We start from the raw sequence: 26940 nt of genomic DNA on the forward strand, positions 1-26940 counted from the left end.
AGACATGGACGGCCGGTGGGTCTGATACCAGTGGCGAGCTCGCTGTACAATGTGTCTTTGGGGATCCTGCCATCTTCCATGCGGCTCACATGGCCAAGCCATCTCAAGCGCCGCTGACTCAGTAGTTCCCTCATCTAAATCATTAATATATATTGTGAATAGCTGGGGTCCTGGCACCGATCCCTGCGGTACCCCACTAGTCACTGCCTGCCATTCAGAAAAAGACCCATTTATTTTTACTTTTTGTTTCCTGTCTGCCAACCAATTTTCTATCCATTCCAATACACTACCCCCAGTCCCATGCGCTTTAATTTTACACGCTAATCTCTTATGTGGGAGTTTGTCAAAAGCCTTCTGAAAGTCCAAATAAACCACATCCACTGGCTCCCCCTCATCAACTCTACTAGTTACATCCTTGAAGAATTCTAGTAGATTTGTCAAGCATGATTTCCTTTTCGTAAATCCATGCTGACTCTGCCCGATTCTACCACTGTTCTCTAAGTGCTCTGCTATAAAATCTTTGATAATGGACTCTAGAATTTTCCCCACTACCGACATCCGGCTGACTGGTCTATAATTCCCTGCTTTCTCTCTACCTCCCTTTTTAAATAGTGGGGTTACATTAGCTACCCTCCAGTCTGTAGGAACTATTCCAGAGTCTGTAGAATCCTGGAAGATGACCACCAATGCATCCACTATTTCTAGGGCCATTTCGTAAGTACTCTGGGATGCATTCCATCAGGCCCTGGGGATTTATCGGCCTTCAATCCCATCAATTTCCCCAACACCATTTCAATACTAATACTGATTTCCTTCAATTCCTCCCTCTCATACCCATACAGAAACCCTGTGTTCCCCAACATTTCTGGTATGATATTTGTTTCCTCCTTTCTGAAGACAGAACCAAAGTATGCATTTAGTTGGTCAGCCATTTCTTTGTTCCCCATAATAAATCCCCCTGTTTCTGACTGTAAGGGACCTACATTTGTCTTCACCAATCTTTTTCTCTTCACATACCTATAGAAACTTTTACAGTCAGTTTTTATGTTCCCCGCAAGCTTGCTCTCGTACTCTATTTTCCCCTTCTTGATCAATCCCTTGGTCCTCCTTTGCTGAATTCTAAACTGCTCCCAATCCTCAGGTCTGTTGTTTTTTTTTCTGTCAAATTTATATGCCTCTTCCTTGGATCTAATGCTGTCTCTAATATCCCTTGTCAGCCATGGTTTGGCTATCTTTCCCGTTTTACTTCTGTGCCAGACAGGAATAAACAATTATTGCAGTTCATCCATGCGCTCTTTGAATGTTTGTCATTGCCTATCCACCGTCATCCCTTTAAGTAACATTTCCCAATCCATCACAGCCAACTCGCACCTCATACCTTCGTAGTTTCCTTTATTAAGATTCTAGTCTCAGAATCAACTATGTCACTCTCCATCTTGATGAAGAATTCCATCATATTATGGTCGCTCATCCCCAAGGGGTCTCGTACAACTAGATTGTCAATTATTCCTCTCTCATTACACAATACCCAGTCTAGGATGGCCTGTTCTTTAGTTGGTTCCTCACCGTATTGGTCCAGAGAACCATCCGCTATACACTCCAGGAATTCCTCCTCTGCGATATTGTGACTAATTTGATTTGCCCAATCTATATGCAGATTAAAGTCACTCAGAATTACATATGTTCCTTTATCGCATGCGTCTCTAATTTCCTGTTTAATGCCATTCCCAACATCACCACTACAGTTTGGGGGTCTATATACAACCCCCACTAACGTTTTTTGCCCCTTAGTGTTTGTCAGCTCTACCCATACAGATTCCACATCATCAGAGCTAATATCCTTCCTCACTATTGCGTTAATTTCCTCTTTAACCAGCAATGCAACTCCAGCGCCTTTTGCTTTTTGTCTGTCTTTCCTAGATACTGAATACCCCTGGATGTTCATTTCCCATCCCTGGTCACCTTGCAGCCATGTCTCCGTAATCCCGACCATATCATACCTGTTTACATCTATTTGCGCGATTAATTCATCCACTTTATTGCGAATGCTCCGCGCGTTAAGGCACAAAACCTTAAGGCTTGTCTTTTTAACATTACTTGTCCCCTTCCCACTATTTTTCACTGTGGCCCTGTTTGATTTTGGCCCTTGATTTCTCTGCCTATCACTTTCCTTATTCCCTTTACTGTCTTTTGTTCTTGTCTTTGATCCCCCCTCCTCTGACTCCTTGCAAAGGTCCCCATCCCCCTGCCATTTTAGTTTAAACCCTCCCCAACCACTCTAGCAAATACTCCCCCTAAGACATCAGTCCCGGTCCTGCCCAGGTGTAACAAGCTGTACAAGATAGGCAGGTTGCATCTTAGAAGAACTGGGAGATTTACTAGTGCTGTTAGGGAGAGTTTAAACAAAAATTGTCAGGGGGTTGGGAACCTGAGAGGGAGCTCAGATTGGAGGGAAGCAAAACTGGTAACTTGTTAGGGGTGTGGGAACCAGGAGCAAATATCAGATACAAATATAAGAGAGGAATACCAAGGTACACAGAATACTGAGAGAGAGATAGCACTGGAGTAGGGAATAGTAAGTTATGAGGTGAGGTTAGAGTAAGGGAGAAAGTAATAAAGTCTTAATCAGGATTAATGTGCACGCACGGAGTGTGGTTAATAAGACTGGTGAGGTACAGGCGCAGATTGCCATGTGGAAATATGATGTTGTGGCTATAACAGAGACCTGGATCAAATAAGGGCAGGACTGGGTGTTAAATATTCCTGAATAGAAGGTGTTTAGGAAAGATAGGAAAGAAAAAAAAAGGGGGAGGGGTGACAGTATTGATTAAGGAAGCTTTGCAGTGCTGGAGAAAAAGGATGTCCCAGAGAGGTCGAGGACAGAATCAATTTGGCTAGAGCTAAGGAACAAAAAAGGTGCAGTTATATTGCTCGGTGTTGTCTATAGGCCACCAGCTAGTGGGAAGGACGTGGAGGAACAAATTTGCAAGGAAATTATAGAGAGGTGCAAAAATTATCGGGTTGTAATAATGGGGGACTTTAATTATCCAAACAAAAAACCTCTGGTGATAAGGTGAGTACTACTAAAGTTTTTTTAAATTCAGTGTAGCTTATTAAGGACTTTAGATTGTAGTGTGTAGAACAAGGCCCCTAGTGTAATTAAGGGAGTAACTAATTAATCTAAGGGTAAGTCATGGCAGGAGAGCTCAGCCCTGTGATATGCTCCTCCTGCACTATGTGGGAAATCAGGGACGCTTCCAGTGTCCCGGACGACCATGTGTGCAGTAAGTGTATCCATCTGCAGCTGTTGGCTACCCGCATTACGGAGCTGGAGCTGCGGGTGGATTCACTATGGAGCATCCACGATGCTGAGGACGTCATGAATAGCACAGGCAGAAAAGGGATGGGTGACCACCAGATGGAGTAGTAGGCGCAAGCAGGTAGTGCAGGAGTCTCCTGTGGCCGTCCCCCTCTCAAACAGATATACAGCTTTGGATACTGTTGGGGGGGAGATGGCCTCCCAGGGAAAGCAGAAACAGCCCAGTTTGTGGCACTACGGAGGGCTCTGCTGCACAGCAGGGGAGGAAAAGGGGTGGAAGAGCTATAGTGATAGGGGATTCTATCGTAAGGGGTGCAGATAGGTGTTTCTGTGCCCGCAAACGTGACTCCAGGATGGTATGTTGCCTCCCTACTGCTAGGGTCAAAGATGTCTCGGAGCGGCTGCAGACCATTCTGAAAGGGGAGGGTGAGCAGCCAGAGGTCATGGTCCATATTGGTACCAACGACATAGGCAGGAAGAGAGATGAGGTCCTGCTAAGTGAATAGAGGGAGTTAGGCAGAAGGTTAAAAAGCAGGACCTCTAGGGTTGTAATCTCAGGATTACTCCCTGTGCCACGTGCTAGTGAAGGTAGGAATAGGAGGATAAGGCAAATGAATGCATGGCTGAAGAACTGGTGTAGGCGGGAGGGCTTCAGCTACTTGGATCATTGGGATCTCTTCTGGTGCAGAGGTGACCTGTACAAGAGGGACGGGTTGCATCTGAACTGGAAGGGGACCAATATTCTTGCGGGAAGGTTTGCTAGTACTACTCGGGAGGGTTTAAACTAGTCTGGCGGGGTGGGGGGGACCCAAAGTAGTAGTCTCTCTGATGAGATGGTTGAGGCAGATGTAGAGGTTAAAGCAAGCAAGTCCAGTAGGCAGGCCGGGCAGGGGCAGGACAGGGAGCGTGCAAGGTCTGGTAGCCTAAACTGCATTTACTTTAATGCAAGAAGCCTTACAGGGAAGGAAGATGAACTCCGAGCATGGATTCGTACATGGGATTGTGATATTATAGCTATTACGGAAACATGGTTGGGCGGCGCAGTGGTTAGCACTGCAGCCTCACAGCTCCAGCGACCCGGGTTCAATTCTGGGTACTGCCTGTGTGGAGTTTGCAAGTTCTCCCTGTGTCTGCGTGGGTTTCCTCCGGGTGCTCCGGTTTCCTCCCACATGCCAAAGACTTGCAGGTTGATAGGTTAATTGGCCATTATAAATTGCTCCTAGTATAGGTAGGTGGTAGGGAAATATAGGGACAGGTGGGGATGTGGTATATGGAATTAGTATAGGGTTAGTATAAATGGGTGGTTGATGGGCGGCACAGACTCGGTGGGCTGAAGAACCTGTTTCAGTGCTGTATCTATAAACTAAACTAAACATGGTTCTGGGATGGGCAGGACTGGCAACTCAATGTTCCAAGGTACCGATACTTCCGGCGTGACAGAGGTGGAGGTAAGAGAGGAGGGGGAGTTACACTATTGATTAGGGAGACATCACGGCAGTACTTAGAGAGGATATCCCGGGGGGAACATCCAGCGAGGCCATATGGGTAGAACTTAGAAATAAGAAAGGGGTGATCACTTTGATGGGATTATACTATAGGCTCCCCCCCAATAGTCAGAGGGAAATGGAGCATATATGGAGGGAAATCACAGATAGGTGTAGGAATTATAGGGTTGTAATAGTAAGTGATTTTAACTTCCCTGATATTGATTGGGACTGCCTTAGTGCTAAGGATCAGGTGGGGAAGAATTTGTTAAGTGTGTCCAGGATAGTTTTCTGAAGCAGTATGTGGAGGCTGGGCAGTGGTTGATGTCTCAGTGGGGGAGCACTTTGGGACCAGTGACCATAATGCTATTAGCTTCAAGATAGTTATGGAAAAGGATAGGACTGGTCCTCAAGTTGAAGTCCTATATTGGGGGAAGGCTAATTTCAATGGCATCAGACAGGAACTCTCAAAAGTTGAATGGGAGAGGCTGTTTACAGGTAAAGGGACGTCTGGCAAGTGGGAGGCTTTTAAAAGTGAGATAGGAAGAGTTCAGGGCCGGCATGTTCCTGTTAGATGGAAGGGCAAGGCTGGCAAGTTGAGGGAACCTTGGTTGACGAGGGATATTGAGGGTCTGGTCAGGTATAGGCAGCTGGGATGAAACGAGTCCCTCGAGGAGTATAAGGGATGTAGGACTATACTTAAGGAAATTAGGAGTGCGAAAAGGGGCCATGAGATTTCCCTGGCAGGTAAGATAAAGGAGAATCCTAAAAGATTCTATAAGTATATTAAGAGTAAAAGGGTAGCTAGGGAGAGAGTAGGTCCCCTTAAGGATCAGTGTGGTAATCTATGTGTGGAGCCACGGGAAATGGGTGAGGTCTTAAATGAATACTTCTCGTCTGTATTTACTGTGGAGAAGGTCATAGGAGCTAGTGAGTTCAAGCGAGGGAACAGTGATATCCTGGAGCATATCAACATTACAAAGGAGGAGGTGTTGGAGGTTTTGAAGCACATTAAGGTGGATAAATCCCCAGGGCCTGACCAGGTGTATCCTAGGATGCTATGGGAAGCAAGGGAGGAGATTGCTGGGGCCCTGGCAGAGATTTTTGTATCATCGTTAGCCACGGGTGAGGAACCGGAAGACTGGAGGATAGCTAATATTGTGCCTTTATTTAAGAAGGGCAGCAGGGATAAGCCAGGGAACTACAGGCCAGTGAGCTATCAGTGGTGGGAAAGTTATTGTAAGGGATTCCGAGAGACAGCATTGATAGGCATCTGTAAAGGCATGGTCTGATTAGGGATAGTCAGCATGGCTTTGTGTGAGGGAAATCATGTCTCACAAATTTGATTGAGTTTTTCGAGGAGGTGACCAAGAGGATTGACGAGGGAAGGGCGGTGGACATTGTCTACATGGACTTTAGCAAGGCCTTTGACAAGGTCCCGCATGGTAGGCTGGTCCGGAAGGTTCGAACACATGGGATCCAGGGTGAGCTAGCCAATTGGATACAAAATTGGCTTGGTGATAGGAGGCAGAGGGTGGTAGTGAGGGTTGTTTTTCAGATTGGAGGCCGGTGACCAGTGGTGTGCCGCAGGGATCGGTGCTGGGCCCTCTGTTGTTTGTCATATATATTAATGACTTGGATGTGAATGTAGGGGGCATGATTAGTAAGTTTGCAGATGACACCAAAATTGGTGGTACAGTGGACAGTGCAGAAGGTTGTCTAAGGTTACAACAGGATATAGATCAACTGGGAAAGTGGGTAAGGGATTGGCAAATGGAATTTAACGCAGGCAAGTGCAAAGTGATGCATTTTGGGAAGTTAAACCAGGACAGGACATATACAGTGAATGGCAGGGCCCTGGGGAGTGTTGTTGAGCAGAGAGACCTTGGGGTGCAAGTACATAGTTCCCTGGAAGTGGCAACACAGGTAGACAGGGTGGTGAAGAAAGCGTAGGGCATGCTTGCCTTCATTGGCCGAGGCATTGAGTACAAGAGTTGGGACGTCATGTTACAGTTGTACATAACGTTGGTTAGGCCGCATTTGGAGTACTGTGTGCAGTTCTGGTCACCGCACTACACGAAAGATGTGATTAAGCTAGAGAGGGTGCAGAAAAGATTCACAAGGAAGTTGCCTGTTTTTTTTTATTCATTCAGGGGATGTGGGCGTCGCTGGCCAGGCCAGCATTTATTGCCCTTGAGAAGGTGGTGGTAGTCCATTTGGGGGAGGTACACCCACAGTGTTGTTAGGAAGGGAGTTCCAGGATTTTGACCCAGTGACAGTGAAGGAACGGCGATATAGTTCCAAGTCAGGATGGTGTGTGACTTGGAGGGGAACTTGCAGGTGGTGGTGTTCCCAAGCATTTGCTGCTCTTGTCCTTCTCGTTGGTAGAGGTCACGGGTAAGGAGCTTTGGTGCGTTGCTGCAGTGCATCTTGTAGATGGTACACACTGCTGCCACTGTGCATCGGTGGTGGAGGGAGTGAATGTTTGTAGATGGGGTGCCAATCAAGCAAGTTACTTTGTCCGGAATGGTGTTGAGCTTCTTGCGTGTTGTTGGAGCTGCACCCATCCAGGCGAGTGGAGAGTATTCCATCACACTCCTGACTTGTGCCTTGCAGATGGTAGACAGGCTTTGGGGAGTCAGGAGGTGAGTTACTCACCGCAGGATCCCTAGCCTCTGACCTGCTCTTGTAGCCACGGTATTTATATGGCTACTCCAGTTCAGTTTCTGGTCAATGGTAGCCCCTAGGATGTTGATAGTGGGGGATTCAGCGATGGTAATGCCATTGAATGTCATGGGGAAATGGTTAGATTCTCTCTTGGTGGAGACGGTCATTGCCCGGCACTTGTGTGGCGCGAATGTTACTTGCCACTTATCAGCCCGAGCCTGCATATTGTCCAGGTCTTGCTGCATTTCTACATGGACTGCTTCAAAATCTGAGGAGTTGTGAATGGTGCTGAACTTTGTGCAATCATCAGCGAACATCCCCACTTCTGACCTTATGATTGAAGGAAGGTCATCGATGAAGCAGCTGAAGATGGTTGGGCCTAGGACACTAACCTGAGGAACTCCTGCAGTGATGTCCTGGAGCTCAGATGATTGACCTCCAACAACCACAACCATCTTCCTTTGCGCTAGGCATGAGTCCAGCCAGCAGAGGGTTTTCCCCCTGATTCTCATTGACTTCAGTTTTGCTAGGGCTCCTTGATGCCATACTCGGTCAAATACTTCCTCGATGTCAAGGGCAGTCACTCACACCTCACCTCTTGAGTTCAGTTCTTTTGTCCATGTTTGAACCAAGGCTGTAATGAGATCAGGAGCTGAGTGGCCCTGGCGGAATCCAAGCTGAGCATCACTGAGCAGGTTATTGCTAAGCAAGTGCCGCTTGACAGCCCTGTTGACGACACCTTCCATCACTTTGCTGATGGTTGAGAGTAGGCTGATGGGGCGGTAATTGGCCGGGTTGGATTTGTCCTGCTTTTTGTGTACAGGACATATCTGGGCAATTTTCCACATTGCAGGACAGATGCTAGTGTTGTAGCTATACTGGAACAGCTTGGCTAGGGGTGCGGCTAGTTCTGGAGCACAGATCTTCAGTACTATTGCTGGAATGTTGACAGGGCCCATAGCTTTTGCAGTATCCAGTGCCTTCAGTCGTTTCTTGATATCATGCGGAGTGAATCGAATTGGCTGAAGTCTGGCATCTGTGATGCTGGGGACTTCAGGAGGAGGCCGAGATAGATCATCAACTCTGCACTTCTGGCTGAAGATTGTTGCAAATGCTTCAGCCTTATCTTTCGCACTGATGTGCTGGGCTCCCCCATTATTGAGGATGGGGTTATTTGTGGAGCCACCTCCTCTAGTTAGTTGTTTAATTGTCCACCACCATTCACGGCTGGATGTGGCAGGACTGCAGAGCTTAGATCTGATCAGTTGGTTATGGGATCGCTTAGCTCTGTCTGTCACATGCTACTTACACAGTTTGGCACGCAGATAGTCCTGTGTTGTAGCTTCACCAGGTTGACAGCTCATTTTGAGGCATGCTTGCTGCTGCTCCTAGCATGCCCTCCTGCACTCTTCATTGAACCAGGGTTGGTCTCCTGGCTTGATGGTGATGGTAGAGTGGGGATATGCCGGGCCATGAGGTTACAGATTGTGGTTGAGTACAATTCTGCTGCTGCTGATGGCCCACAGCGCCTCATGGATGCCCAGTTTTGCATTGCTAGATCTGTTCGAAATCTATCCCATTTAGCATGGTGATAGTGCCACACAACATGATGGAGGGTATCCTCAATGTGAAGGCGGGACTTCGTCTCCACAACGACTGTGCGGTGGTCACTCCTACCAATACTGTCATGGACAAATGGATCTGCGGCAGGCAGATTGGTGAGGACGAGGTCAAGTATGTTTTCCCCTCTTGTTGATTCCCTCACCATCTGCAGCATATCCAGTCTCGCAGATATGTCCTTTAGGAGTCGGCCAGTTTGGTCAGTAGTGGTGGTACCGAGCCACTCTTGGTGATGGACATTGAAGTACCCCACCCAGAGAACATTCTGTGCCCTCGCCACCCTCGGTGCTTCCTCCAAGTGCTGTTCAACATTGAGGAGTACTGACTGATCAGCTGAGGGAGGGCGGAAGGAAGTTTCCTTGTCCATGTTTGACCTGATGCCATGAGACTTCATGGGGTCCAGAGTCAATGTTGAGGACTCCCAGGGCAACTCCCTCCGTATTGTATACCACTGTGCCGCCACCTCTGGTGGGTCTGTCCTGCCGATGGGACAGGACATACCCGGGGATGGTGATGGCAGTGTCTGGGACATTGTCTGTCAGGTATGATTCCGTGAGTATGACAATGTCAGGCTGTTGCTTGACTAGTCTGTGGGACAGCTCTCCCAACTTTGGCACAAGCCCCCAGATGTTAGTAAGGAGGACTTTGCAGGGTCGACAGGACTGGGTTTGTTGTTGTCGTTTCTGGCGCCGAGGTCAATGTCGGGTGGTCCGTCCAGTTTCATTCCTTTTTATTGATTTCAACTGACTGGCTTGCTAGGCCTTTTCAGAGGACATGTAAGAGTCAACCACCTTGCTGTGGGTCAGGAGTCACATGTAGGCCAGACCAGGTAAGGACAGCAGATTTCCTTCCCTAAAGGACATTCGTGAACCAGATGGGTTTTTACAACAATGATTTCATGGCCATCATTAGACTAGCTTTTTTAATTCCAGATTTATTAATTGAATTCAAATTCCACCTTCTGCTGTGGTGGGATTTGAACCCATGTCCCCAGAGCAATACCCTGGGTCTCTGGGTTACTAGTCCAGTGACAATACCATTATGCCACCGCCTCCCCATGGTTTGGCGGGCTTGAGTTATAAAGAGAGATTGGATAGGCTGGGTCTGTTTTCCCTGGAGCGAAGGAGGCTGTGAGGGGACATGATAGAGGTATATAAAATTATGAGAGGCGTAGATAGCCAGAGTCTGTTTTAGGGATGACTAAAACTAGAGGGCATAGATTTAAGGTGAGCAGGAGGAGATTTAAAGGGGATCAAAGGGGTAAATTTTTCACACAAAGAATCTGGAATGAGCTGCCTGAGGAGGTGGTGGAGGCAGGAACAGTAGCAACTTTTAAGAGGCATCCGGACAGGTACTTGAATGAGCAAGGCATAGAGAGATATGGAATTAATGCAGACAGGTGGGATTAGTATAGATAGGCATTATGGTCGGCATGGATGCGATGGGCCGAAGGGCCTGTTTCTATGCTGTACGACTCTCTAGACTGGGATAGTAGTAGTGTAAAGGGCAGTGAGGGGCAAGAGTTCCAAGAGTCTGCTCAGGAGAATTTTCTGTAGCAGTACGTTGTTTGTCCAACAAGAAAGGAGGCACTGCTAGACCTGGTTCTTGGGAGTGAGGTGGATCAAGTATCAGTGGGAGAGCATTTAGGGAATAGTGATCATTGTCTCACAAGATTTAGGCTGGCTATGAAAAAGGACAAAGAGTAATCCAGGGTGTGAATAATTAACTGGGGGAAGGCCAACTTCAATGGGGTAGGAATGGAGCTGGGGCGAATAAATTGGAGTCAAAGGTTGGCAGGAAAACCGGTAGATGAACAGTGGGCTACCTCCAAAGAAGAGAGAGTTCGGGCACAGTCAAGGTATGTTCTCTTGAAGGGGAAAAGTAGAGCAAACTAATCCAGAGCTCCCTGGATGACAAAAAAGGTAGAGATTAAGATAAAGAAGAAAAAGTGTGCTTATGACAGGTGCCAGGTAGAAAATAATATTGAGAACCAGGCTGAATATAGAAGGTCCAGAGGGGAGTTGCAAAAGAAAATAAGAGAAGCAAAGAGAAAGCATGAAAGGAGACTGGCAGCTAGCATTGAAGGGAATCCCAAAGTTTTCTATAGACATATAAATAGTAAGAGGGTGGTAAAAGGATGAGTGGGGATGATTAGGGAACAGAAAGGGGGATTTACACATGGAGGCAGAGGGCATTGCTGAGATATTAAATAAATACTTTGCATCTGTCTTTACCAAGGAAAAAGATGCAACCGAGGCGATGTTGAAATAGGAGGTAAGTCAGACACCAGAAGGGTTTAAAATTGATAAAGAGGCCATATTTGATAGACTGTCTGTACTCAAAGTGGATAAAGCACCAGGACTGGATGAGATGCATCCAAGGATACTGAGGGAAGTGAGGGTGGCACTCGCGGAGGTACTGGCCATAATTTTTCAGTCTTCCTTAGATGCAGGGGTGGTGCCAGAGGACTGGAGAATTGTAATAATGACACCCTTGTTCAAAAAATCACCCTTGTGATTAGAGACAGTCAGCATAGCTTTGTGAGGGGCAGGTCATGCCTCACAAGCCTTATTGAATTCTTTGAAGATGTGATAAAACACGTTGATGAAGGAAGAGCAGTGGATGTGGTGTATATGGATTTTAGCAAGCCGTTTGATAAGGTTCCCCATGGTAGGCTCATTCAGAAAGTAAGGAAGCATGGGATACAGGGAAAGTTGGCTGTCTGGATACAGTATTGGCTGGCCCATAGAAGACAGAGGGTGGTAGTAGATGGAAAGTATTCAGCCTGGAGCTCGGTGACCAGTGGTGTTCCGCAGGGATCTGTTCTGGGACCTCTGCTCTTTGTGATTTTTATAAATGACTTGGATGAGGAAGTGGAAGGCTGGGTTAGCAAGTTTGCCGATGACACGAAGGTTGCTGGAGTTGTGGATAGTGGGAAAGGCTGTTGTAGGTTTCAACGGGACATTGACAGGATGCAGAGCTGGGCTGAGAAGTGACAGATGGAGTTCAACCTGGAAAAGTGTGAAGTGATTCATTTTGGAAGGTCGAATTTGAATGCAGAATACAGGCTTAAAGACAGGATTCTTGGTAGTGTGGAGGAACAGAGGGATCTTGGGGTCTACGTCCATAGATCGCTCAAAGTTGCCACCCAAGTTGATAGGGTTGTTAAGAAAGCGTATGGTGTGTTGGCTTTCATTAACAGGGGGATTGAGTTTAAGAGCCGCGAGGTTATGCTGCAGCTCTATAAAGCCCTGGTTAGACCACACTTGGAATATTGTGTTCAGTTCTGGTCGCCTCATTATAGGAAGGATGTGGAAGCTTTAGAGAGGGTGCAGAGGAGATTTGCCAGGATGCTGCCTGGACTGGAGGGCATGTCTTACGAGGAAAGGTTGAGGGAGCTAGGGCTTTTCTCATTGGAGCGAAGAAGGATGAGAGGTGACTTGATAGAGGGGTACAAGATGATGAGAGGCATAGATAGAGTGGCTAGCCAGAGACGTTTTCCCAGGGCGGAAAGGGCTATCACCAGGGGGCATAATTTTAAGGTGATTGGAGGAAGGTTTCGGGGAGATGTCAGAGGTAGGTTCTTTACACAGAGAGTGGTGGGTGCGTGGAATGCACTGCCAGCGGTGGTAGTAGAAGCAGATACATTAGGGACATCTAAGCGACTCTTGGATAGGTACATGGATGATAGTAGAATGAAGGGTAGGTAGGTAGTTTGATCCTAGAGTAGGTTAAAGGTTTGGCACAACATCGTGGGCCGAAGGACCTGTACTGTGCTGTATTGTTCTATGTTCTAAAAAGGGTGTAAAGATAAGCCCAGCAACTACAGGCCAGTTAGTTTAAATTCGGTGGTGGGGAAACTCAAGGAAAAAATAATTTGGGACAAAATTAATAGTCACATGGACAAATGTGAGTTAATTAAGGAAAGCCAGCATAGATTTCCTAAGGGAAAATCATATTTAACTAACTTGCTGGAGTTTTTTGAGGAGTTAACGGAGAGGGTTGATGAGGGCAATGCTGTTGACGTGGTGTACATGCACTTTCAAAAGGCATTTGATATCACGCCACACAACAGACTTGTGAGCAAAGTTATAGCTCATGGAATAAATGGAACAGTAGCCACATGGATACGGAATTGGCTGAGTGACAGGAAACAGAGTAATGGTTAATGGATGTTTTTCGGGCTGGAGGAAAGTTTGTAGTGGAGTTACCCAGGAGTCAGTGTTGGGACCCTTGCTTTTCCTGATATATATTAATGACCTAGACCTTGGTGCACAGGGCACAATTTCAAAGTTTACAGATGATACAAAACTTGGAAGCATTGTGAACTGTGAGGAAGATAGTGTGGAACTTCAAAATGACATAGACAAGTTGGTGGAATGGGCAGACAGGTGGCAGATGAAGTTCAATGCAGAGAAATGTGAAGTGATTCATTTTGATAGGAAGAACATGGAGAGACAATATAGAATAAAGGGTACAATTCTAACAGGGAGTGCAGGAGCAGAGGGACATGGGTGTATATGTGCATAAGTCATTGAAGGTGGCAGGACAGGTTGAGAGAGCGGTAAATAAAGCATACAGTATCCTGGGCTTTATTAATAGGGACATAGATTACAAGAGCAAGGAAGTTATGTTGAACTTGTATAAGACACTAGTTCGGCCTCAGCTGGAGTATCGTTTCCAGTTCTGGGTGGCACACTTTAGGAAGGATGTGAAGGTGTTCAAGAGGGTACAGAAAAGATTCACGAGAATGGTTCCAGGGATGAGGAATTTCAGTTATGAAGATAGATTGGAGAAGTTGGGACTGTTTCCCTTGGAGAAGAAAAGGCTGAGAGGTGATTTGATAGAGATATTCAAAATCATTAGGTGTCTGGACAGAGTAGATAGAGAGAAACTGTTCCCACTCATGAAAAGATCGAGAATGAGAGGGCACAGATTTAAAGTATTTGGTAAGAGAAGCAAAAGTGACGAGGAAAAACTTTTTCACGTAGCGAGTGGTTAAGGTCTGGAATGCGCTGCCTGAGAACATGGTGGAGGCAGGTTCAATTGAAGCATTCAAAAGGGAATTAGACTGATATATGAAAAGGATGAATGCGCAGGGTTACGGGGAGAAGGTGGCGGAGTGGCACTAGGTGAAATGCTCATTCGGAGAGCTGGTGCAGACATGATGGGCCGAATGGCCGCCTTCTGTGCTGTAACAATTCTGTGATTCTGGGCTGATAAGTGGCAAGTAACATTCATGCCACACGAGTGCCAGGCAATGACCATCTCAAACGAGAATCTAACCATCTCCCCTTGATGTTCAATGGCATTACCATTGCTGAATCCCGCACTATCGACATCCTGGGGGTTACCATTGACCAGAAACTGAACTGGAGTAGCCATGTAAATACCGTGGCTACAAGAGCAGGTCAGAGGTTGGGAATTCTGCAGCAAGTAACTCATCTCCTGACTTCCCAAAGCCTGTCCACCATCTATAAGGCACAAGTCAGGAATGTGATGGAATACTCTCCACTTGCCTGGATGGATGCAGCTCCAACAACACATAGAAATCTCAACACCATCCAGGACAAAGCTGCCCCCTTGATAGGCACCCCATCCACAACATTCACTTCCTTCATCACCGACACACAGTGGCAGCAGTGTGTACCATCTACAAGATGCACTGCAGCAACGCACCAAGGCTCCTTCGACAGCACCTTTCAAACCCACATCATCTACCAGTTAGAAGGACAAATGCAGCAGATGCATGGGAACTCCACCACCTGCAAGTTCCCCTCCAAGCCACACACCATCCTGACTTGGAACTATATTGCCGTTCCTTCACTGTCGCTGGGTCAAAATCCTGGAACTCCCTTCCTCACAGCACTGTGGGTGTACCTACACCCCAAGGAAAGTAGTGGTTCAAGAAGGCAGCTCACCACCACCTTCTCAAAGGCAATTAGGGATGGGCAATAAATGCTGGCCTTGCCAGCGACGCCAACATCCCATGAACGAATATAAAAAAAAAAATTTCTGGCTGTGCTTTCAGCTGCCTAGGCCCGAAGCTCATGGATTCCCAAACCTCTTGTTTCTCCTTAAACCCTATTTTTCACCAATGTTTTGACCACTTGTCCTAATGTCGTTTGTGATCTGGTGTCACATTTTGTTTGATAATGCCCAGGAAGCATTTGGGACATGTTACTACATCAACCTGCACTTAAATAGTGCCTTTATTGGGTTAAAAATTGATAAAGAGGTATTAGAAAGGCTGGCTGTACGTAAATTTGTTGAGTCACCAGGACTGGATGAGATGCATCCCAAGGATATTGAGGGAAGTAAGGGCTGAAATTGCAGAGGCTCTGGCTGTAATCCTCCAATCCTCCTTAGATACATGGGTGGTGCCAGAGGACTGGAGAATTGCAAATCTTACACCCTTGACCAAAACAAATGCAAGGATATCTGCAGGACAGATAGTTTAACCTCGGTGGTGGGAAAGAGTTTAGAAATGATAAAATTAACAGTCACTTGGACAAATGTGGATTAGTTAAAGAAAGCCAGCACGGATTTGTTAACTTGCTTGAGTATTTTTGATGAGGTAACATAGACGGTACATGTGGGTAATGCAGTCCATGTGGTAGACATGGACTTCCAAATTAGAGTGCCACATAACAGACTTGTCAGCAAAGTTAAAGCCCATGGAATAAAAGGGATGGTGGCAGCATGGATGCAAAATTGGCTCATTGATGGGAAAGAGTAGTGATGAACGGTTGGTTTTTCAGAACGGAGTAAGGTGTACAATGGGGTTCCCCAAGGGGCCAGTGCTGGTGCTCAGACCACTGCTTTTCTTGATATATATTAATGACCTAGACTTGGGTGTACAGGACACAATTTCAGAATTTGCTGACAGCACAAAACATGGAAGTATTGTGAACTGTGAGGATAGTGATAGACTTCAAAAGGCCATAGACAGGCTGGTGGAATGGACAGACACATGGCAGGTGAAATTTAATGGAGAGTGTGAATGAGGAGAGGCAATATAAAGAGTGCAATTCTAAAGGGGGAGCAGGAGCAGAGGGACCTGGGGACAAATCATTGAAGGTGGCAAGGGAGGCTGAGAGAGCAGTTAATAAAGCCTACGGGATCTTGGGCTTTATAAATAGAGGCATAGAGCATAAAAACAAGGAAGTTATGGAGAACTTGTATAAAACCCTGGTTCAGCCTCAACTGGAGTATTGTATCCAATTCTGGGCACCATACTTTAGGAAGGATGTGAAGGCTTTAGAGAGGGTGCAGAAAAGATTCACAAGAATGGTTCCAGGGATGAGGAACTTCAGTTACATGGGTAGGTTGGAGAAGCTGGCGTTGTTCTCCTTAGAGAAGAGTAAGAGATTTGATAGAGGTGTTCAAAACCATGACAGGTCTGGACAGAGTTGATAGAGACAAACTGTTCCCATTGGCTGAAGGATCCAGAACCAGAGAGCACAGATTTAAGGTGATTGGCAAAAGAAGCAACAGCGACACGAGGAAAAACCTTTTTACACAGTGAGTGGTCAGGATCTGGAATGCACTGTCTGAGTGTGTGGTGGAGGCAGATTCAATCGAAGCATTCAAAAGGGAACTGGATAATTATCTGAAGAGAAAAAAATTGCAAGACGACAGGAAAAAGGCAGTGGGGTGGATCCAGTTTCTTGCAGAGAGCGGCATGGACACAATGGGCTGAATGGCCTCCTATGCTGTAACAGTTCCATGATTCTATGAAGTTGTAGTTGCCCTACAGTCTGACGTTTCACAAAGTTAATGTCTTCCTGCCCTGACTCAAAGGGTATTTTTCTGGTTTGTCTTATCTGTACCCTCTCACTCAGCTCTCCTGTAAAACCTCTCTCCAAAGTGTAGTGCTTAAGTTTTTCACTGATCTTTCCCTGCAGCTTATCCCCTTTACAATGGGGAACAGGTCCTTTTGGTCTTCCCTGTGCCCTTTTTCGAAAACATTTACAGAGATTTTTATTGCAAAAAAAACAAAATCCAAGAATACTCTTTGGGAAAGATGATTCCTTCGAAGTGTGGTGATCTTAGTTGTCTGATTAAGCATAATAGCCTTGGCTAAGTTGATGGGTTTGGTTGGAAGGGCTAAGGGAAAAAAATTGCAAGGCTATGGGGAAAGAGCAGGGGAGTGGGACTAATTGGATAACTCTTTGAGAGCCAGCACAGGAACGATGGGCCGACTGGCGGCCTCCTCTCTTGTGTGATTCTATGATGCGTGGTTACAACTTGAACAGTTATTTAGGAACCAGTGTTATTCTTGGGTGATGTGCTATTATTCTTTTAAGGCTAGGTAGGCGAGATTTCAGCTGGGGGATGCTTTAAGCAACCCTTGAAAGCTTTTTCTATTTAAACCCTTAAAAATACTAATAGACGCGACACAGCTTTCACAATAACCAGGAACTGATCACTTTTGACCAGTCTCATGTTGTTTTCTTTTTAATTATTAGGGAAAAGAAATCCAAAAAAAGTCACTGCCCCAGAACTTACAGTGCACACAGATTAAAAGCTGACAATTCACTCAGACCTGATAGTTAAGAGCTACTGCAGGCAGGCAGCTCATGTTACATGCACACTATAAACTGGCACACTTACACACTCACCCCTCTTCCACGTGGTTCTGTAACATTTCTGTAAACCCTTGGTGCTACTGTTTCTGCAATGTGTGTGGCCTGTGCCCCACCCAGAAAGTAGAGGCTGTGTTTGGGTAGGGGGTCTTAGCCCCTTTTTTCCTTCTCTGATTAAGACGCTGAAACTCAGATGTTTCTCAGTCGGGCACTGGGCTTTGAGCCAGTGGACTCTGAACTTACTCGGGAGGGTAAATGGATGTCCGCAAGAAACAAGTCGTCACAACTGATGGTCTATGCTGTCAGGTGGCTCTGGAGACTCCTGCCAACTAATCACCACTCACTGGTGACAGCGTGAGCACTGGCAACCAGGAACCCACCGTGGGCAGGTTGTTACAAGTGAGCAGACACTGCTCTATTCCACAGCAGTTGGAGATTAGCATGGTTCCAGGATGATCCACTTTATTCATTGAGTTCACCATTCCTTTGAGAATGGCGATTGATGGAGAGGAGGACAGTTCTCCAAAGGGGAGGGATTTGGAGGGGGGTGGGGGATGGTGGTGTGGGGTGAGAAAGGAGGAAGTCAGAGTAACAATAGGAGTGTTATGCTCCTGGCAATCAGCCAGGTCAGGGGCAGTGCTGTCAGGGCACTGGGTGCCGGCTGGCTTACTCTGAAAATAATAATTTACAACATGATAAATATGTTATATTTGGAACTTTGCTGTCATGCCGTTCCAACATTGGATTGCGTTCTGCTGGGGGTTACAGAGATATTAATAGCTTGACCTGTCTTTCCTACTACCCTCCACCTACCCTGCAAGAAGTAGGAAAGGATTGTAAGTGTTCTTTAAAGATGAGTGACAGATGGGAGTGGAGCCAGCCTAAGGCATTCTGGCATGAGAAGGTGCGAAGCCTTCAACTAGTCACTACAGGAGAAACGGAGCTTCGGCTCTGAATTCTAGATACTTGTGTCCGGTAGGTGTAGGTGAGCACATCCCCTTCCCAATTGTATGGATTGTGGGAGTCCATAAATACTCCAATCCCTGCTGGGAGAAAGATGCTTGCGGCCCATAGAATCGGCCTGCAAATCCTCTATACTCCAAGAGAAGAATGTGAAAATATGAAAACAAACAAATTATTTGTTACTGGGGTCTGAACGATACATGGGCTCTAGGCAGAAGGTGCTCGGGGTGGGATGTAAATATGTCTCTAATCTTGTGCATGGGAGTGAAAGGTTTGGTGGTTGTACTGTTCTTGTGTATCGCAATCTGCCCAAATTTGTGTTTAATTGGAAAAATGTACCCACCTTGTGATGGAGTCTCCTGCCACAAACTCCAACAACTCCCAGGTTCAACAGCAGGGTCACCAAACAATGGGGGAAGCTGGGTGCCTTATAGAGCTTTAGGTCAATATGGCTGGGGTGGAGTTGTGGTTGGGTGGGAAACATGGGCTGGAAGCAAAGCAACTCACCAGTGCCACACGGTGATGGCAGACGGGCAGCAAGTAGAGAGACAGAGGAAGTGTCAAGTCAAATATACAAAAAGACTTGAACACAATAAAAAGAACCAAGGGGCTTTTAGACCAACCAACCAGAAAATTCAGTGCACAAATTGTACACACGATTGGTTTTCAAACTGTCTAAATGTAAGCTGAGTGATTTATACACCAATGCAAATTATAATCTAGATTTTATGGTATTTGAACTATACAGTACAAGTGGGTACAGAAAATAAATGGTAAGAACCGACAATATCATTTTGGTACCAGACAAAACCCCAAAAGCCTCAGTCGTATTTGTTTTGCTAACTCTTCGGAATTCCAGTTCAATCAGCAGGACAAGGGTTTATGGGACCAGTTAAACCCATTTGTTGTGCAACTGTATAAAGTTCCAGTTTAATCAGCAGGATACAGGAGGGTTAAAGTGCTAGTCACAACAGTAGTTGTGTTAAACATACGGAGGTCATTTACTCAGCATGGCGAGGGGCCTCACGGTGTAACTGTTCAGTCACTGTTTATTCAGAGTAAGGGTTATTCACTGTAACTGTAGAGTCACTGTTTAGTCAGGGTAAGGGTCACTCGCTGAGTAACTCTACAGAATCAGTTTATTCAGGGTAAGGATTATTTGCTGTGTAACCGTAGAGTCACTGTTTATTCAGAATAAGGGTTATTCGCTGTGTAAGCATACAGTGTCACTGTTTATTCAGAATAAGGGTTATTTGCTGTGTAACCATACAGAGTCACAGTTTATTCAGGGTAAGGGTTATTCGCTGTGTAACCGTAGAGTCAGTTTATTCAGAATAAGGGTTATTTGCTGTGTAACAGTAGTGTCACAGTTTATTCAGGGGTAAGGGTCACTCACTGTGTAACCGTACAGTGTCACAATTTATTCAGGGGTAAGGGTCACTCACTGTGTCACCGTACAGTGTCACAGCTTATTCAGGGTAAGGGTCACTCGCTATGTAACCGTACAGTGTCACAATTTATTCAGGGGTAAGGGTCACTCGCTGTGTCACCGTACAGTGTCACAGCTTATTCAGGGTAAGGGTTATTTCAGGGTAAGGGTTATTTGCTGTGTAATTGTACAGAGTTGCTGTTTATTCCACAGGGTAAGGATTATTTGGTTATTTAGATGTACAGAACTGCACTGACTTGCACCCATCTGTGAGCTTGCATGGGATCCAGATATTGGCAAAAGAAGTAAGCCAAGCAGATGCAGCATCTGGAGCAGTGGAACTGAGAACTGAGTACAGTGATCTCTGCTGACTGCTGGTCGCCTGGGGGTGATCTACTGCTCTGTAAAACAATGAATTGAGCTGGGCTAGGCCATGCCATTCAGTGCCACTGAAGGGTTTTTGTTTTCAGTTTTCTTTCCCACTCCCTCAATTATTCATCCCGATAAATTTTCAGATTTTAAAATCATTCCGAATAAGCTTTGCCTGATCTTGGAGCTTAAAGAGTTGCAACCAACTCCTGCAGCTTCTGTCAGTCTCTTGTCCAGTGAAGTCCCTGGCCTCAGCTCTCGCCTCCTCTCCAGCTATGAGAGCAGAATGTTACGTTAAATACAATAAAATAAGAGAATAAAAAATATGGTAAAGATAAACGTTACTGTAGCCGCCCCCCCCCCCACCCCCGCTTACTTCACAGTTCTCATTAACACTGTTTTTTCTCTCGGCACCGCACCCCCCCGCCCCCCCCCCCCCCCACCCACCTCCAACCATTCATTTAGATTTTAATATTTATACATTACTCGACAATTTAAAGGAAAAACTGAAAACAGAGAACCCAAGGGGAAAGTTAACTGTGCCCTTTGACTGCTGTACATGAATGTGTGACTGCAAAAGGTGGATGGTTCACTGGGCGTTGGACTAAAGGTCTGTACTCTCTGGATTACAGTGCAGCCTCCCTCATTTCCTAATGCCCTCATGTTGAGCACAAACCCACACTCCTCACCCTTTGCGGAGCAGCCTGGCCCACTCCAAAGTATCGGGGCCCCGTTGTGCCTTTCATTCTCAAACAGTGTTTGGACAGCCCTTGCCTGAGCTGAACGCACACAATTAGATGAGCTGCTGAGTGTTTAGTATCCGCCAACCCTGCCCTGCCACAGAGAGGTGAGAGCGTCCCCCTCCCACCAGACTGGTAAGCCAGACCATGCTGAATGAAGTAGAAATTTGGACCAGCGATTTGTTAAGAGAAGTTCCACCTATGTCATTAAATAACTTACTAGCTGTGGTGGGTAAGCAGAGGATAGTCAGAAAACAAATAGTCAATCTGACCAAATAAAATAATGAGCAAGCAGAAGGAATGAAAGAGTGGGTGTGACAAAGGGAAGCGAGTGCAGTGTCCACTGGCGAGCAGAGCTTGTTGACAGGCTGCAGGCTCAATACACAGGCAGATACTGACCACTCGGCACTGCTTAAATAGTTCTAATAGCAGCTACTGAATTCAGACACTTTTCTTACTTATCTCTCCCCCCACTCTCTCTCCCCACTTTTATAACTGTTGTACAAGAGGCTTCTGAACAAAACCGAGCAATTGTCACAGTCCCGGGGAGTTATGACCACATGCGGTTAGTAGATATTTTGTTTGTTTCTTGTTTTTTCTTCCTTTTCAAAGAATTCTTGTTTTTTTTTAAACTATTGACTGGTGTCGCTGGCTTTTTCGAGGTACTATGGTTCAGTGGTGCTCACTCCATTCTGACATCTCTTTCCCCCCCCCCCCCCACCTACAATCTCTTCCCCCCCTCCTCCCCACATCCTCTACTTCTGTATCTGAAATATAAAGAGCCTCAGGTTAATGTTTTTCGCTGCTAGCAGTTTGTTGCATTCAACAGAGTCTATGATAGGCAGCGGCATGTAGTCTGTTTCATTATTCTCATTGGTGAAGGCGAAATGGTAGATGACAGGGTTAATTTTGACGTCATCATAGGGACCCTTCAGAAGGAGGAAGGAGCACTCCATTGGCGAGTTGACCTTACTCTTCAGGATGAGTTGGAATGACAGGGTGCGCTTGCAAGACAGGTTGGGGTTGCGCTCGGAGTCGTTGACACGTGCTTTCAGGACCCATGTCTGGTTGAGTACTGTGAACCTCGGTGTCTCGTAGTACAGCCTGGTAATGAAGTCGTCTGTTCGATAGGGCCTGAACTGAACTTCTGCAAAAGCGGCAAAGAGAGAAGAAACAAATCACAGAATCACAAAACACCATTTGTTTCTCCTAAACACCATCAGGAAAGGACCTGTCAAGAATACCACACAATCATCATCGGATTGGCCAGCTGAACACTCAGTTTATTATCCCAGATTGAATACGTTTATAAATCAATTAATCTGGACCAAAATGAGGAAATCATTTATTAATGTGGACAAGATTTAAATTAAAATGGAGGTGGGGAACATATTTTTTAACCACTCCTTGTCGTCGTAGCCTTGTTTTTGTTGGGCTCCTGGAGACCATTCTTACAGCCTTATCGACAATGCCAAAGGTTGACAGAAGGTGAGCCTGGCTGCCCTCAATGACTGGGAGACCAAGGGGAAGAGGAGGTTAAAAAATAACAGGGAAAAAATACAATTGCCCCCTGGAAGAAAATGGTGCTAAGTGTGGGGATGGTTGCAGTAATACCATATTCCTGTGGGTGGTAGTGTTGAGCCTGTTGGTCAGTCACAGTAGACACAGTGAAAATAAAAACAAGAAATGCTGGAAATATTCAGCAGGTCTGGCAGCATCTGTGGAGAGAGAAGCAGAGTTAACGTTTCAGGTCAGTGACCCTTCTTCAGAACTAGCAAATATTAGAAATGTAAAAGGTTATAAGCAAGTAAAGCGGGGGTGGGGCAAGAGATAACAAAGAAGGTATAAATAGGACAAGGTCACAGAATGGTGTGCCGAAGGGCCTGTTTCAGTGCTGTATCTCTAAATAACTAAATAAATAGTTGACCAGAAGGTCGTGGAGCAAAGGCAAACAATATGTTAATGGTGTATTGAAAGACAAAGCATTAGTACAGATAGGGTGTTAATGGACTGAAAATTGAACAGCCGCAAGTACCAACATGAAAAAAACAGTGGGTAAGCAAACTGAACAAACTAAGGTGAAATAAAACAAAATAAACACAGAAAAAAAATTTTAAAAAGGAAAAAGAAAAAAAAACTAAAAATAAAAGTAAAATGGGGGGCCCATCATGCTCTGAAATCATTGAACTCAATGTTCAGTCCAGCAGGTTGTAGTGTGCCTAATCGGTAAATGAGATGCTGTTCCTCGAGCTTGCGTTGATGTTCACTGGAACACTGCAGCAATCCCAGGACAGAGATGTGAGCATGAGAGCAGGGGGGAAGTGTTGAAATGGCCAGCAACCGGAAGCTCAGGGTCCTGCTTGCGGACTGAGCTATTTTATTTCTGTGACCTTGTCCTATTTACACCTTCTCCTTTGTTATCTCTTGCCCCACCTCCACTTTACTTATAACCTTTTACATTTCTAATATTTGCTAATTCTGAAGAAGGGTCACTGACCTGAAACATTAACTCTGCTTCTCTCTCCACAAATGCTGCCAGACCTGCTGAGTATTTCCAGCATTTCTTGTTTTTATTTTAGATTTCCAGCATCTGCAGTATTTTGCTTTTATGATTCAGTGAAAATGACTGGTGTGGGAGAGGAAGGGCAGGGGTACAACTCATTTCCAATTCTCACAGGAGCGTTTGTAGAATGTTCCATTCAGGGATTAAATCTTTATATTAAATAGAGATTGAATAGCTTACTGTGGCTGGAATGGATAGTCAGATCAATGGAGATCACTGTGTGTACTGTAATGGATAGTTAGAGAGACTGTTCCCAGATCACTGTGTGTGTACTGGAATGGATAGTCAGACAGACTGTTCCCACCCAGATCACTCTGTGTGTACTGGAATGGATAGACAGACTGTTCCCACCCAGATCACTGTGTGTACTGGAATGGATAGTCAGACAGACTGTTCCCACCCAGATCACTCTGTGTGTACTGGAATGGATAGACAGACTGTTCCCTCCCAGATCACTCTGTGTGTACTGGAATGGATAGTTAGAGAGACTGTTCCCAGATCACTGTGTGTGTACTGGAATGGATAGTCAGACAGACTGTTCCCACCCAGATCACTCTGTGTGTACTGGAATGGATAGACAGACTGTTCCCACCCAGATCACTGTGTGTACTGGAATGGATAGTCAGACAGACTGTTCCCACCCAGATCACTCTGTGTGTACTGGAATGGATAGACAGACTGTTCCCTCCCAGATCACTCTGTGTGTACTGGAATGGATAGTTAGAGAGACTGTTCCCAGATCACTGTGTGTGTACTGGAATGGATAGTCAGACAGACTGTTCCCACCCAGATCACTCTGTGTGTACTGGAATGGATAGACAGACTGTTCCCACCCAGATCACTGTGTGTACTGGAATGGATAGTCAGACAGACTGTTCCCACCCAGATCACTGTGTGTGTACTGGAATGGATAGTTAGAGAGACTGTTCCCAGATCACTGTGTGTGTACTGGAATGGATAGTCAGACAGACTGTTCCCACCCAGATCACTCTGTGTGTACTGGAATGGATAGACAGACTGTTCCCACCCAGATCACTGTGTGTACTGGAATGGATAGTCAGACAGACTGTTCCCAGATCACTGTGTGTACTGGAATGGATAGTCAGTCAGACTGTTCCCACCCAGATCACTCTGTGTGTACTGGAATGGATAGTCAGTCAGACTGTTCCCAGATCACTGTGTGTACTGGAATGGATAGTCAGACAGACTGTTCCCAGATCACTGTGTGTACTGGAATGGATAGTCAGACAGACTGTTCCCAGATCACTGTGTGTACTGGAATGGATAGTCAGTCAGACTGTTCCCAGATCACTGTGTGTGTACTGGAATGGATAGTCAGACTGTTCCCAGATCACTGTTGTACTGGAATGGGTAGTCAGACTGTTCGCAGATCACTGTGTGTGTACTGGAATGGATAGTCAGACTGACTGTTCCCACCCAGATCACTGTGTGTGTGCTGGAATGGATAGTCAGTCAGACTGTTCCCAACCAGATCACCTTGTGTACTGGACAGGATAGTCAGAGTGTTCCCAGATCACTGTGTGCGTACTGGAATGGATAGTCAGTCAGACTGTTCCCAGATCACTGTGTCTAATGGAATGAATAGACAGACTGTTCCCACCCAGATCACTGTGTGCGTACTGGAATGGATAGTCAGTCAGACTGTTCCCAGATCACTGTGTCTAATGGAATGAATAGACAGACTGTTCCCACCCAGATCACTGTGTGTGTACTGGAATGGATAGTCAGACAGACTGTTCCCACCCAGATCACTGTGTGTGTACTGGAATGGATAGTTAGAGAGACTGTTCCCAGATCACTGTGTGTGTGTACTGGAATGGATAGTCAGACAGACTGTTCCCACCCAGATCACTCTGTGTGTACTGGAATGGATAGACAGACTGTTCCCACCCAGATCACTGTGTGTACTGGAATGGATAGTCAGACAGACTGTTCCCAGATCACTGTGTGTACTGGAATGGATAGTCAGTCAGACTGTTCCCACCCAGATCACTCTGTGTGTACTGGAATGGATAGTCAGTCAGACTGTTCCCAGATCACTGTGTGTACTGGAATGGATAGTCAGACAGACTGTTCCCAGATCACTGTGTGTACTGGAATGGATAGTCAGACAGACTGTTCCCAGATCACTGTGTGTACTGGAATGGATAGTCAGTCAGACTGTTCCCAGATCACTGTGTGTGTACTGGAATGGATAGTCAGACTGTTCCCAGATCACTGTTGTACTGGAATGGGTAGTCAGACTGTTCGCAGATCACTGTGTGTGTACTGGAATGGATAGTCAGACTGACTGTTCCCACCCAGATCACTGTGTGTGTGCTGGAATGGATAGTCAGTCAGACTGTTCCCAACCAGATCACCTTGTGTACTGGACAGGATAGTCAGAGTGTTCCCAGATCACTGTGTGCGTACTGGAATGGATAGTCAGTCAGACTGTTCCCAGATCACTGTGTCTAATGGAATGAATAGACAGACTGTTCCCACCCAGATCACTGTGTGTGTACTGGAATGGATAGTCAGTCAGACTGTTCGCAGATCACTGTGTGTGTACTGGAATGGATAATCAGACTGTTCCCAGCTCACTGTGTGTGTACTGGAATGGATAATCAGACTGTTCCCAGCTCACTGTGTGTGTACTGGAATGGATAATCAGACTGTTCCCAGCTCACTGTGTGTGTACTGGAATGGATAATCAGACTGTTCCCAAATCACTGTGTGTACTGGAATGGATAATCAGACTGTTCCCAGCTCACTGTGTGTGTATTGGAATGGATAATCAGACTGTTCCCAGCTCACTGTGTGTGTACTGGAATGGATAATCAGACTGTTCCCAGCTCACTGTGTGTGTACTGGAATGGATAATCAGACTGTTCCCAGCTCACTGTGTGTACTGGAATGGATAATCAGACTGTTCCCAGCTCACTGTGTGTGTACTGGAATGGATAATCAGACTGTTCCCAGCTCACTGTGTGTGTACTGGAATGGATAATCAGACTGTTCCCAGCTCACTGTGTGTGTACTGGAATGGATAATCAGACTGTTCCCAGCTCACTGTGTGTGTACTGGAATGGATAATCAGACTGTTCCCAGCTCACTGTTTGTGTACTGGAATGGACAGTCAGTCAGACTGTTCGCAGATCACTGTGTGTGTACTGGAATGGACAGTCAGTCAGACTG

General features: G+C 46.0%; 1 protein-coding gene across 2 annotated transcripts in view; it reads right to left on the minus strand.

Moving 5' to 3' along the window:
- Positions 1-21927: 21927 nt before the first annotated feature.
- zftraf1 (zinc finger TRAF-type containing 1) overlaps positions 21928-26940 on the minus strand; it is a 204447-nt gene continuing 199434 nt past the window's right edge. For both annotated transcript variants that reach the window (XM_068015986.1, XM_068015976.1), the window contains one exon: positions 21928-22326. In XM_068015986.1, coding sequence (XP_067872087.1) covers positions 21935-22326 — 392 coding nt within the window. In that variant the 3' untranslated portion in view covers positions 21928-21934. The remainder of the gene's footprint in view (positions 22327-26940) is intronic.

Source organism: Heterodontus francisci, chromosome 2 (genome assembly GCF_036365525.1).
Source record: "Heterodontus francisci isolate sHetFra1 chromosome 2, sHetFra1.hap1, whole genome shotgun sequence".
Lineage (NCBI taxonomy): Eukaryota > Metazoa > Chordata > Chondrichthyes > Heterodontiformes > Heterodontidae > Heterodontus > Heterodontus francisci.